This window comes from Diabrotica virgifera, chromosome 5 (genome assembly GCF_917563875.1).
Source record: "Diabrotica virgifera virgifera chromosome 5, PGI_DIABVI_V3a".
Taxonomy (NCBI): Eukaryota; Metazoa; Arthropoda; class Insecta; order Coleoptera; family Chrysomelidae; genus Diabrotica; species Diabrotica virgifera.
Window position 1 is genome coordinate 7345903 of NC_065447.1, and position 15390 is coordinate 7361292.

Sequence of the window (15390 nt, forward strand, 5' to 3'; positions counted from 1 at the left end):
GAATATTAATGAAATTATCGAATCAAATATACCAAAGAATACTGTTTACAGTAAAAAATTTGTATGGAAAGCGTTTATGGACTTTTGCAATGATAGAAAATATGAATTAGATGGAAATCGGACGGTGGAAGAATTGTTAATTGCACATTTAAATAAATAGTTTCTGCTCTGTATTTTTTTTTTCATAACCAGCAAAAAATTTTCTATCCGAATAACCCTCGAACATTGACAAATGCTCAAAAATTTTTTAACAACTTTCTCAAGCTTGTTGCTTACAGGCAACAGACCTCCGCCTACGGCGTCGGTCTGTTTCCAAGCAACAAGCTTTCGAAATCTGTTATAAAATTTTTTCGAACAATTATCAATGTCCTTGGGTTATTACTACTGAAAATGAATCGTACCGCATGGGAAAAGTTATAGCAGACGGACTATATATTTGTAAGACTTTGAAAATTGTAAACATATTACAGACTTCTACTTAGTAAACATTTTCGAAGCCTTCAATTTATTTATCAGTGTTAACAGTGATAGCGTGAACAAATATTTATACATTTTACATAATTACCATTTAATTGGTAGTCTAGAACAACGCAACGATCATTAAATCATTTACCGCAAGAGACTTGTTATCACAATAATTCGTTTAATTGCTGTATTTTAAAATCAAAACGCAGTCTGGAAATTATGTTTATTACGGAATTTAATTTTCAAGGAAAACGTTTTCTTTTGTAAATTCGCAAAGTCCGTTCGTTCGTCGCCGCCCTTGCAATACTTAGAGCCGATCTACAGATCGATTCATATGTAGTCTTGTCTGTTGAATTCAAATCTGAAAACGGCATTTCGATATCTTGAAACATCTTCGAGATAACCGAACTGAAAGTAGAAAAATCTGGCGTAAATGGGTGACAGAGAAAGCAAAAAGATGGGACTAACAATGAATATAAATAAAACCAAATTCATGGTGATCTCAAAAAACCCTGTTAACTAGTGTTGACAACATACATCTGACATTGGAGGGTAAAGCGATAGAGAGGGTCGAGAAGTATAAATACCTAGGAGCAATTATAAACTCACAATTAGATCAAGATGAGGAGATAAATGTCAGAATAGAAATAGCTCGAAAAGGATTTATAAAATTCAAGTCAATGTTTACAAATAAGAAATTGAGTATGGACATTAGATTGAGGTTCGTCGAATGTTATGTTTGGTCGCAACTACTATATGAGGTAGAAGCTTGGACTCTAAAAGCACAATCCGTAAAAAAATTGGAGGCATTCGAAATGTGGCTATATAGGCGTATTCTGACAATTCCTTGGACTGCAAAAGTCTCAAACGAAGAAGTGTTAAGAAGAATTGGACATGGCAGGAAGCTTATGAACACAATTAAAATAAGAAAAACATCGTATCTGGGCCACATACTTCGTAACGATAAATACTCTCTGCTACACGTCATCATGCAAGGAAGAGTAGAGGGGAAAAAAGGCTTGGGAAGAAAGAAGAAATCTTGGCTGAGGAATATCAGAGATTGGACTAACCTCAGTGTTGAACAGATATTTCACGTTGCAAAAGGTAGAGAAGCGTTTAAAAAAGTGATCGCCAACCTTCGTTGGAAGACGGCATAAGAAGAAGAATAAATGGGTGCGTTTTTAGAGTTTAGACGATTCGATCGAATATCGCGGTTGAAAATTTTACTATTATGAAATTATGTTTGCTAAGCGTAAACGAAGTTTTTGTTATGATAATTTCGTCATTCTCAGCTTGTTCGGAGAGTGATAACGGATCAGCTCGATCCATACATAGATATAAAAAGTAGAATAGCAATAGCAATGACTAAAACTACTTTGATGAAAATGAAGTTATTTCTTTGCAATAATCATCTCAGTTTAGAACTAAGACAAAGAATGGTCTAGTGCTATGTTTGGTCCGTACTTTTGTATAGTGCAGAAGTGTGGACGCTAAAAGTATCGATCATGAACAGAATTGAAGCATTGGAAATGTGGATTCATAGACGGATGCTGAAGATACCCTGGACAACAAGAAAAGCTAATGAAGAAGTACTAAGGAGGGTCAACAAAGATATACAGGGTGTCCCGGAAAATAGTGCGTTTCTTAAAGGTATAGGTAGAAGGCACCATGTAGAACAAAAAACTCTTATAACATTTTTTTCTAAATACAACCGTTTGACCAAAAAATTAAAATGTATTTTGGTAGGCAAATTTAAATCTGACAACTATGTGCGGTACGCAAATTTAAGCATAGATAGTCCCATGTAAATAAATAGATAGAAGATAGATAGTAAACAGATGGTTTTAAAGAATCCTGTTTAGTGTCAATGCCGAAAATGTTTTCGAATAGTGAGTGTATTACCTATTATGTTATTACCTATGAATGGTGTTTGTGAAAGGTTACTTGAAACATCTATTCGGTATAATAATTATTTTCAAGTAAGTACAACTTAGTTATTTCAGTTCACAAGTAAACAAATTACTGAGACATTATCTGGTGTATTTAAGTTCACTGTGAACTATTAAAACTATGTAATTCAGTTAAAGCCCTCAGCAATACTCAGCATTCAACCCATTTAAACCTTACTAAATACATAATACTAGTTCAGTTAAAAGATGTGTTTTTATGTTAAAGGATGGGTAATTCGTTTAAAATTATGCAATAGGTATTTCAATACATTTCAAAAGAAAATAATTTTAGTAAACAAATAGTAAATACATAAGTATTACCTACTATTAGGTTGGATTATTTTAAATACTGTTAATCACAATCACAAACGAGTTCTTATTATGTTATTATTCCGTAGTGCGTACGATGTTGCCAGTTTATTAAAATTTCCAAACATTAAAATACAGGTATATGGAAAACAATGTTAACTTTTTTTTGGAAACGGTTAACTTTAGAAAAAAATGGTATAGGACTTTTTTGTTCCAAATTGTGTATTCTCTCCATACCTTAAAGGAACGCACTATTTTCCGGGACACCCTGTAGAACTGCTAAAGACTGTTAAACACCGGAAAATGTCTTATTTGGGACATATAGTGAGGAAAAATCGATAAGAAATACTACAATTGATCCTTAAAGGCAAAATAGAGGGCCGTAGAGGTGTAGGAAGAAAACAAGTTTCTTGGTTAAAAAACATTCGTGAATGGACTCAGATTATCAAATGCAGGACCATTATTCCATATTGCAGAAGATCGTGATCGCCAAAGGGAACTTGCATAAATTTTTAAATTCGAAAAAAATGTTATACATCACAACAGAACATAATTTAAAACATGTATCAAAGATAAAAAATTTTTGTAGGTCTTTCGTTTGGCCCCCAAAGGCGATTAAAAATTCAAATTAAAACAGGTGGCCCAAAACGCGTCGTGACGTCACTCGTTTGTACATTTACATTTTTCCAACAAAGTAAACAGAATTTTAAATTAGACGTTATAAACGTCAGTAGAAAATACATTTATTTGACGTTACAAGTGTTTTGATCGTTTGAACTATTCATAGAAAACTGTACTTTTACAAAATGGTTTTATTTTCCGTAGTAAACCTTCTTTCGTTTCCTTTAATAACTATATCAAACTCCAATGTCAACAAACTGGTATATATTATTACAATGACATACGATAAATGTTAATAGAATATAAATATTTTTCCTTTATTTCGCGACGAGGTATACCAAAATAGGTGGAGGCCAATAAACTAAAGAAGAAGAAGAAGAAGAAGAAGAATATACCTAATTATAACCATAAACGGAACCATATAGTTAAACTGAGTGACGTCACGGGCCGTTTGACCTATTTTAAGATACCGAAGACTTTAAATTTGTACTTCTAAGTTATTATGAGTTTTTGAAGCGTGGAATTTTGGAAATCTCATTTTTATACAAAACTGAACATTATTATGTAATAAAAAAAATGTGCAAGTTCCCTATTCTGATATGGCACGTGAAGAAGACCGGATGGATTTAACACATGACAACTTGGCAAGTGAAAAAGGATTATAGTCTAAGAGCTAGAGCCGCAAAATCATCGTCATAAGTAATATGGAGTTTGGCATGTGAAATGATGTGTCTATTGTATATTGATAATAATGACCCCTTTCAGGCTGACACCTCAGTGGATACAGGAAGTAGCAATAAGCAATAAGGGATGAAAGGGGAAAGTTAGTGCAGTCAACAAAGGTTTTCACATATGTTTCACCTCCTATTTTGTTAAACCTCCATCGATTTGCATGAAAATTGGTGACTAGTTAGAACATACCCCAAGAAATAAAAATGATTTGGTGCCAACTTGCACTTTTACCCTGGGGGTGGATACCACCCCTTCTCGGGGGTGAAAACTATTTTATTAAAAATAACCCCACAAATCGATAGAGGGACAAATTATAATTAAAATTTGTTATATCATGTTATTAAAATAAATCAATACTTTTTGAGTTATTAAAGATCAAAGATTTGTCTGTTTAAGAGCACATGCGTGAAGTTACGGATGATAAAAAGAACATATTAATTAATTGTATGTTACTAAAATATTATTTTTATATTATTTCGATATTATAAATTTGGCAAAAGTGTATTCGAATATGTCAAATGTATCCATTATTGGACACCCCCAGTTTCTGGACATATTCAGTTTATATTGATAGAAAAAATTCAATTAAATATCGAAATACATAATATAAAAATAATATTTTACTAACATACAATTAATTAATATGTTCTTTTTATCATCCGTAACTTCACGCATATGCTCTTAAATAGACAAATCTTTGATCTTTAATAACTCAAAAAGTATTGATTTATTTTAATAACATGATATAACAAATTTTACTTAAAATTTGTCCTTTTATCGATTTGTGGGGTTATTTTTAATAAAACTGTTTTCACCCGCGGGAAGGGGTGGTATTCACCACCAGGGTAAAAGTACAAGTTGGCACCAAATCAGTTTTATTTCTTGAGGTATGCTCTAACCTAACTAGTCACCAATTTTCATGCAAATCGATAGAGGTTTAACAAAATAGGAGGTGAAAACCTTTAATGACTGCACTAACTTTCCCCTTTCATCCCTTATTGCTACTTCCTGTATCCACTGAGGTGTCAGCCTGAAAGGGGCCATAATTGTCAATATACAATGGACACATTTTACAAGAAAAACTCCATATTACTTATGACGATGATTTTTCGGCTGTAGCTCTCCGTCTATTACGAATGTTGGAAGGAGAAGGAGGTTGTTTATGTACTCACCAATAACTCCTCGATCTTAGCATTAACTTCCTTCTCGCTCATGACGTCGATAAGTTTTAGGTCTTCATCGTCAGCGTCTCCTGTATCTATCTCCGAATTGGGACGTGCTGCCTGCCCCGTGGAAGTGGGCCTTTGCCCCGCTGGCCTTTTCGTAGTACTCGTTTTGAACCATGACTCTAGCTGAAACAACAGAAAGAAACAATCAATCAAACATTACCGAAATAACCACAACAATGTAATGTACAACAAAATAAAATATTACTAATGAAGCATTTGGTCATATTTTATTTTGTCAGTTTTATTAATATAAAATGGGAGTAGGGACAAGAAGCATCCCTGTTGGACTTCTCGCTTTATAATATCTCTATTACGGTAAATAATAACATAAAAATTGTGTTGGTATTTACTAGGCTTGTTCAATTAAAATGTATCTTCGACTCAGAAAAAACTTATCGGGAAACTCATCTAGAAATAATTACCACTATAATTAAGGCACATTATGTTGTTCCACCAACCAATGCATATCCTGTTTGAATGCTTCTTGTGGCTGTAGGTTGAAGAATTCTTATACGGCATTTTGTATTTTTTCGTCTCTCTAAAAACGATTTCCTTTCAGCGCCATTTTCAGTGGACCAAAGATGTCGTCTCTCTCTCTCTCTCTCTCTCTCTCTCTCTCTCTCTCTCTCTCTCTCACTCTCTCTCTCTCTCTCTCTCTCTCTCTCTCTCTCTCTTTCCCTCCCTCTCTCTCTCTCTTCTTCAGCCTTAAGTAATCCACCGTTGGACATAGGCCTCCCCCAATTCAATCCAGTGTTAATATTTTAATTTGGCAGCAAGTTCTCCTGCGTCTTTTACTTTGATTTTGCTTCTAATCCATTTATTTGTTTTCTTTTCTATAAGCCTCACCCCGAGCATTGATCTTTCCATCGCTCTCTGTGCCTTTACTATTTTATCCATATTGGCCTTGGTGAGTGTCCACGTCTGTGAACCATACGTAAGTATAGGGAGGATACACTGATCGGAAACTTAAATACCAAGCATTACTTCCATAGTAATCTTTGGATACGTTGCCACTGCACCTGTTATACCGGGTGTCCACTTATATTTTCCCCCATTTTAACTGCCTATAACTTCTACAGGACTCAAGATAGAAATATGCGGTTTTCGCTGAAATGTTTTATTTTAGTAAAAGTTTTGTCTGAATGGACTGAATTTTTTATATCGCTTTCAAATACGAAAAGAAAAATGGCGGATTTTTGAAAAAAACGTTGTTGACTTTTTTTTAATGGAACACCCAGTATATTTTTTTGTAAATTGAAAGAAAGGTCATTCACCTATCCAGCGATATAAAGTTTTTCAAAATCGGTTGTCAAATCACTGTCAAAACATAACTATAAGCAAATTGATATTATGTTATGTGATTTCCATATTGCATCTCTCATTTTAAAAATTAATTGCTCAGTCATTTGACCACCGATTTAAAAAAAATATATATATATCGTTGGATAGGAAAATGACCGTTTTTTCAAGTTTTTAGGTAAATGACCATTTTCTATGTCGCTTTTAAATAAAAAAATGGCGGAGTTTTGGAAAAAAACGTTGTTGACTTTTTTTATTGAAACACACAGTATATTTTTTTTGTAGCTTGAAAAAACGGTCATTTACCTATTCAGCGATATTAAATTTTTTAAAATCGGTTGTCAAATGACTGAGCAAATATTTTTTAAAATGAAAGATGCACTGTGGAAATCACATAACATATCATTTTGCTTAGTTATGTTATTTAGGTATGTGATATCCACGTTGCACCGCTCATTTTAAAAAATAATTAGTGATTTGACAACCGATTTTGAAAAACTTTGTATCGCTGGATAGGTGAATGACCTTTCCTTTAATTTACAAAAAAATATACTGGGTGTTCCATTAAAAAAAAGTCAACAACGTTTTTTAAAAAATCCGCCATTTTTCTTTTCGTATTTGAAAGCGATATAAAAAATTCAATCCATTCAGACAAAACTTTTACTAAAATAAAACATTTAATCGAAAACCGCATATTTCTATCTTAAGCCGTTTAGAAGTTATAGGCAGTTAAAATGGGGGAAAATATAAGTAGACACTCGGTATATACACGATTGTGCCATTTTGTAGGTGTTTCACTTCATCCCATCCAATCTTTGCGGCTTATATAACGATATTATCTTCTCCCGGAGCATTATTTCTTTTCATTTTCTTCAGTACGTTCCTTATTTCGTTTGTTGATATATTAGGTATCAGTTTCGATCCGTGATTCACTAATATTTTTCCTGAATTTTTCAACTTTTCTGTTAGTTGCTCATCATCGTTTTGTTGACTTCTGTATAATCTTCTACTACCATTCGTAATTCATCTTTGTTGGTGATGATATATACATATTTATCCTTTCATTTCGATATTTCTTTTTTGCCATTTGTTAATTTTTTCCTTAGAACTTTGAGGCTCCTGTTATCTTCAATCGTTTGTTACATTTGTTCATGTTTATGCTTTCGGTTGTCTTTTCCAATAGATTTTTCTATTCTTTTACCTATCTCTCTACTCTATGTTCATGGTTTTCTTTGCTCCTATTAATTTGCATTTTTCTCCTCTCTTGTATAAATGGGGATTTCTTCTTTCGATATATTAGGATTTCTTTTGGCAGTTTATCTTCTGGCTTTTCTCTACGGCTTCTATTATAATGTCATTCAGGGTGAGTTACTATTTAAATAGGGTAGAATTATTTCTTTCTGCAATCTGGGCATAGTTGTCCTGTTTTATGTGTTAATGCCAGATCTTGTTTTTTTTAGAATTGAAGGGCAAGCCAATTATTGGGTGATACGGTAATAAATGAACCATTTAAATTTTGTAGCAACCCAGTACATGCTATGCCCGTTATCAAGTTGTAACTTTCCGCTAATACCACATAAGTATTTACTAAATAAAATGTCATTATTCATTATTGATTACAAAATTCACCGTTCTTCAAGCTGTTTACACACCTCAAACGATAAGTTGACTAACATTCATATGATTCACACGAGTCTTTCACATTTCTGCTCAATACAAACAAAAGTATCTGAGGAAGCCCATAAAACGTATAAATGCATAGCGATTAGTGTGTCATCGTGTCGGATGACAAAAGAAATAATCGCAACCCAAAGTCACGAGATATAAAAAAATGTTGATTACTGTTTATTGAAGGTCTGGCCTGTGAAGATAAAATTTGTATTCAATGAAATAAAAATAAGTGTGCAAGATTTGTTCTTGAAAATCAGAAACATACAACATACATATCTCAGTAAGTTAATCGTTTTTACAGTGGCGTAACTATTCTGACTGCGCCCCAATGCAAGTATTCCCCGTGCGCCCCTATTCGCAGATTCATTCTACCCCCCATAACCGGGAGTTTTGCTTCAACCTATGTTTTTGCTAAAATTTTTCCAGAATATCAGTTTTTTGCACCCCTCTAGTTACATTGCGCTAGTTACGCCACTGCGTTTTTACTATTATTATTTAAAATATTAGTGTATTTCTGAAGGACATGGCGATCATTTACAACTTTCTTACTAAGACTTATTTGCGGAGCATGCCCCGAACGTATCCTGAACTTACCCAGAGGGAGAACGCCTGCGCATTAGGTGTTCAGAGGGAAAAATTCGACATTATCGAACGCCCAATTTTGTAATGCGCAGACGTTCTTCCTGTGGGTAAGTTCAGGATGTGCTGCGCGAATAGACCTTATATTAAATAACAAAGTACAGCTCCCGGAATGAACCATGGCCGATGAGAAGCGCTGTCGTCGGTCGTACGCCCATCTAAACTTTACACAGACAGGATTTCTCTCTCCGGCCATGGTTCGCTCCAGAAGCTGTAGTTATACACAGAATGGGTAGTATAAGAAGGCTAAAAACAAAAAAAAAAAAAGAATGTGTGTACTTTGTACGCACGTTAGAAGTTATACTTCTATTATATGATTTCAACGAAATCAATATACTTTAGACAGTTTATTTATATTTAATTTAACTATTAAACTAATTTTAATACTTACTACTTTCCAAAAATTGTTATTAAAACAATACCAAAAATTACAAAAATAAAAGAATAAACACACACACAAACACATTGAAAAATGCCACAAAGAAATTATTTCTGAACAATAATTGTTGCCAAAAATTTTAACTAAATACGTATTTTCTGAAAAAATTATACAGGGTGGTTCATCTTATTCGCCTCGGTCTCTGTACGGAAAACCACTTGATATTTTAAAAAAATTTCTTCACAGAAATATACAGGACCATCAATACTACAATCTAAAAATAATGTCAATTATACAGGGTGCTCCAAAAAAGAGAGGTATATCAAAGTTATATTTTTTCTTATGGAATGCCTTATATCTGATGACATTATTGAATTGACCTTAAAAAATAAGCTATACTTTCATAAGGGTTCCCTATACCTAAATACAGGGTGTTTTGATTTATTTCGATTTTTATAAAAATGTAAGGTTTTAGAAAAAAATAAATATATACGAATCTAAGAATCAGTAACAAATTCGTTCTTGGATCTTAATAATAGACTATTTAGCATACTTAAACAGATGCTTATTGCAACAAACTTTCTTACAGGGTGTTCAAAATATGAGATTGTTCTATTAACAAATTCAAGCTACAATAAGTTACTTATTTTAAATGGAACACCCTGTATCTTACTAGTCTATCGCATAGAAAATTTACTTAGCTTTCAATTTGTATTAGGGTTTCCTATACCTATCTTTTTACAGGGTGGTCAAAATATGAGATTGTTCTATTAACAAATTCAAGCTGTAATAACTTACTTATTTTAAATAGAACACCCTGTATCTTACTAGTCTATCGCGTAGAAAATTTACTTAGCTTTCAATTCTCATTAGGGTTTCCTATACCTATCTCCCTCCATTTTTTAAATATTTAAAGATTTCCTAATTTGTAAGCTTTAAAAATTAGAATTAAGTACCTATGTCGTGGTTATGTACAACACATCACCAACACCGGTAATAACTTAGATATCTTAGTCAAGATACTTCCATTAATAAAGTTCACATTTTTATCATTTAATCACACAGAGTGTTCTTATTTTAAATGACATAGGTACTCGATTTTCTATTCTTTATAATGGAAGATATTTAAAATCTCTTCAATTCCATGTAAACATTCTCAATACACATGTTATTCTGTAAATATAAATTCCATTCTGTAAATACCCATTTTTACATATTTTTGTACAATAGGCTCGTTTTCGTCAAAGTAGCCATTGCATTTAATTGTTTGTAATTGCGATTCAAAGATTCAAACATTAAGTGGTGTTCTTAAATTTACTTAATAATCGTTGGGTTATGATATAGAAAATACTTATACGGAATGAAATATAATTTAAATATCTTCCAGAATACGGCATCTAATATAGGGTATGCAGTTTAATATAAACATATTATTCAATGTCACATGTAGGCCAAAATCAATTAAAATAATACAACACTCTGTGTGATTACATGATAACAATGAAAATTTTATTAATGACAGTATCTTGTCTAAGTATATTGCCGGTGCTGGTGATGTGTTGTACATAACCACGACATAGGTACTTAATTCTAATTTTTAAAGCTTACAAATTAGGAAATCTTCAAATATTTAAAAAATGAAGGGAGATAGGTATAGGAAACCCTAATAAGAATTGAAAGCTAAGTAAATTTTCTACGCGATAGACTAGTAAGATACAGGGTGTTCCATTTAAAATAAGTAAGTTATTACAGCTTGAATTTGTTAATAGAAAAATCTAATATTTTGACCACCCTGTAAAAAGATAGGTATAAGAAACCCTAATACAAATTAAAAGCTAAGTAAATTTTCTACGCGATAGACTAGTAACATACAGGGTGTTCCATTTAAAATAAGTAACTTATTACAGCTTGAATTTGTTAATAGAACAATCTCATATTTTGACCACCCTGTAAGAAATTTTGTTGCAATAAGGATCTGTTTAAGTATGCTAAATAGTCTATTAATAGGATCCAAGAAAGAATTTGTTATTGATTCTTAGATTCGTAGATATTTATTTTTTTCTAAAACCTTTTCTAAAACCCGTAGATATTTTTATAAAAATCGAAATAAATCAAAACACCCTGTATTTAGGTATAGGGAACCCTTATGAAAGTATAGCTTATTTTTTAAGGTTAATTCAATAATGTCATCAGATATAAGGCATTCCATGAGAAAAAATATAACTTTGATATACCTCTCTTTTTTTGAGCACCCTGTATAATTCGCATTATTTTTAGATTGTAGTATTGATGGCCCTGTATATTTCTGTGAAGAAATTTTTTTAAAATATGAAGTGGTTTTCCGTACAGACACCGAGGCGAATAAGATGAACCACCCTGTATACTTACAATCATAAAATGTATAAAAAAAATAAAAAAAAATAGTAACTTGCATTGGGGATCGAACCCGCTTCCCGTCGATCCCGCCGATCGAAAATCGAAGTGCTTTCCCATTGCGCCAACTTCGCGTGTCTGTCATATGGGAATATACACCAACTAAACGTTTACACCATAAACTTTTTGACAGTAGTTGTTTATTACTTATATGAATTTAATCAAACCAATTTGATTTTTGTGGAATTAAAGGAATATTTTGTGGAATAACAATATATTAGGTGAATATCGGTAGAAATTTTGATGGGAATCAAATTATGTATATCAAAGCATTCCATATTATTTTGGTAAATTCATTTTAAATTTTCCAAATAGGTAGGTACCCATGTAATTTTTTATTAGGATACTGAAAAATTTACAATTATTACGTACCTGTCGCTTTTAAAAAACTATTTAAAAAGTCACTACAAATATAAACTTGCTTTTTTCTCTGCCATCACAACAATAAAAACTAATATACACAACATTTTTTTATCCATAATCTCCATATTGAACAATTATTGACAGACGATGTTAACACCCAATCAGATCCCGTATAACGTTTGAGCGACTAATACCATAAATACCATACTGTCGGTGTGCGCATGCGCCAGGGAATGTAAAAATTCACCCTCGTGCCTAAAGAAGTATAACTTCAAAAACAAGACTTAAAAAACAAAATAAAAAATAAATAGGAAGACAAAAATATAAACAAAGTAGAAACAAAACATTCGATATATTTTATAAAAGATGTGTAAAAGATATGAGAAGAGTGCCCTGCACAAGATATTTGAAGTTGGAGCTAAGGCGGGTTCTCATTAGTCAATCTTATTGATCAATATCATTGATTCTATGCTATAGAAGAAAAATAGATTTATATGAACGTCAATTCAGCGATATTGTTCTATCATATGGTATTTTAATAAAAGTGAAAAGCCTTCCTACTTTTGATAGATCAATGGAAATGATTCCATCAAATAGAACAGTGCTTGACAATGAGAACTAGCGTTCAGTTGCGTTGACTTGTATTTTGTGGAGTTAAATATGTATATAGTAAGCATATAGATGAGGTTAAATTTTTTGTGAAAACCATAGATGTATTATAATTTCGTGAAAAATGTCAAATTTTAAATGGAGAGACAACCATATCTGCATGTTTCTATAATTATACCAGAGAGAGGAGTGCTATGGAATATTAGGAGTGAACAATATAAAAATATAATAAAGCGGGAAAAAGCTATGAAGATAATCGTTTTGGAATGGAAATAGAAACCCTGACTCTAAACGATATTAAAAATCAAATTAAAAGTATCCAGACAACCTACAAAGTTGAACTGAATAAAATATTAAAAGCAAATAAAAGTGGTACAGGAACGGATGATCTGTATAAACCATAAACCCAAATTGTTTTGGTTCGACCAAGCGAATTGGCCGAACCAAAACGTTAGAGGTGTTTCCGTTTCAAAAGACATTCAGAGATGTTCTTGTTTTCCTATTTTTAATTACGTTTTTTAAATATTTACACACAATGCGAACGCCAGCATGCATAATTTTCTTTTTTACGGCCATTTTTAAAGTTAGTACTTTGTAGACCGAATTCAATATCCTTGAAATAGTGTGAATTAGAATTCTATGTTCAGTTGCATATAATCAGCGCTATTGATCAATGAGGTTGACTAATGAGAACCCGCCTTAAAGAGTTAGGTTAGGAGTTAGGAGCTAAGGGCTAGGTGCTACGTTTTCTTAACTTCGTTTTATGAAATGAAAGCTTGGTTGGAGCTTGAATGCGGCATAAAAAAACTGGAATTATTCGGGCTGCGGTTGTACAGAAGAATTCTGAAAATATCGTGGACAAAACACGTCACAAACAAAGAGGTTCTGAGAGAGATGAATAAAGAAATGAAAATCTTTATTATGGATTTATTACTGATAAAAAATGATTACTTTTGAACTGAAAACTCTTTTAGAATCAGTTGATTATTGATTACTCTCTAGCAATAATTATTATAGAAAACCAAATTTAATTATTTTAAGCCATAATATGTTTTATATCTGGTGATATCCGTCCCATTTAAGATTAGTAGTTAGGTGTTATGATAAAAATAAAAATGTTCTATTAGCAGGTAATAAAATGTCTATAACTAAATTGTTAACAGAAAATTCGTAATGTCTATTTTTAAAAAGAACTCGTTTGGAGTGAAGTGGTTAGGTTAAAATATTGAATGAGAGGTCGTGGGTGTGACAGCATCACTTACAGGATGATAATATAGGTATGTTTATTATAGTAGATTACATACGTTTGTTTATTTTTAGAAAATTGAGATTATTCCATGATGATTGATTTTGAATTAAGCGTTTTAAGTACAAAAGTATGGAGACGCGTGCCTTCTTCTAAGGTTGGATTTTTCTTTTGTTTGTCTATAAATTAGACAGGTACAGTAAACCTGTAAAACCTGGCAAAAGCGGCCTCCTGTACTGATGGTCTGTTTCAATATTTCGCACACCGATTATATATGTAGATTCTCCTAATTTTAACGTGATCGTGATATTACACCTTTATAACACAACACGGACGCGGCCAAATTTGTTAATAAATATCGACCAAAACATTTTTATCTATTTGTTGATATTATTACGTATATAACCCTTAACTGGTCCGGTACTGTAGCAGTAGCGTAACTGGTCCGGCGTCGTCTGCGAAACTACTCTTTTCAAGAAAGCAAAACAACACTCGAAAATAATTTTTTTATTAAGAATAAATGTTACAAACATACCTTGATATGTTTATACAGAGAGAGTCTGTAATTTGGAATACATTTAATATATCAAATACTAATTGTTTTTTTGAAAAATGCTCAGACCCGTCGATTAGTATTTCAAATTGTCATTTTTGACATACAATAATAATGTATACAGGGTGTCCCAATTTAGAGATATGACGTCATCGTTGATTTTCTTAAATGGCAACACTGTCATTTTTATAGCTATTTTGATAGGGTGTGTAAAGTTATACACATCTGCAAAATATCAAATTTTTATTCTCTACCATTTACAAGATAACAGAAAATAACAAAGTTATGTCTGTAATTTGGAATAAATTCAATAATTAGGATGCTAATTGTTTTTTTGAAAAATGTTCAGACCCGTCGATTAGTATTTCAAATCGTCATTTTTGACATACAATAATAATGTATACAGGTTGTCCCAATTTAGAGATATGACGTCATCGTTGATTTTCTTAAATGACAACATTGTCATTTTGATAGCTATTTTGATAGGGTGTGTAAAGTTATACATAACTGCAAAATTTCAAATTTTTATTCCCTACCATTTACAAGATAATACAAAATAACAAAGTTATGAAAAACAAGTAATCAAATAATAATTGAATTTAATTATTTCAAATAAGCAAATGCTCATAACGTTGCCCATTGACAATTTGACAATAATTGAGGGCAACATTATGAGTATTTGCTTAATTGAAATAATTAAATTCAATTGTTATTTGATTACTTGTTTTTCATAACTTTGTTATTTTTTATTATCTTGTAAATGGTACGGAATAAAAATTTGAAATTTTGCAGTTGTGTATAACTTTACACACCCTATCAAAATAGCTATCAAAATGACAGTGTTGCCATTTAAGAAAATCAACGATGACGTCATATCTATAAATTGGGACACC

The 15390-nt window shown here is 32.0% G+C and overlaps 1 protein-coding gene across 6 annotated transcripts in view; it reads right to left on the reverse strand.

The window, feature by feature from the left end:
- LOC114339212 (protein diaphanous) overlaps positions 1-15390 on the reverse strand; it is a 197929-nt gene that overhangs the window by 83152 nt on the left and 99387 nt on the right. For all 6 annotated transcript variants that reach the window (XM_028289996.2, XM_028290070.2, XM_028290203.2 and 3 more), the window contains one exon: positions 5249-5428. In XM_028289996.2, coding sequence (XP_028145797.1) covers positions 5249-5428 — 180 coding nt within the window. The remainder of the gene's footprint in view (positions 1-5248; positions 5429-15390) is intronic.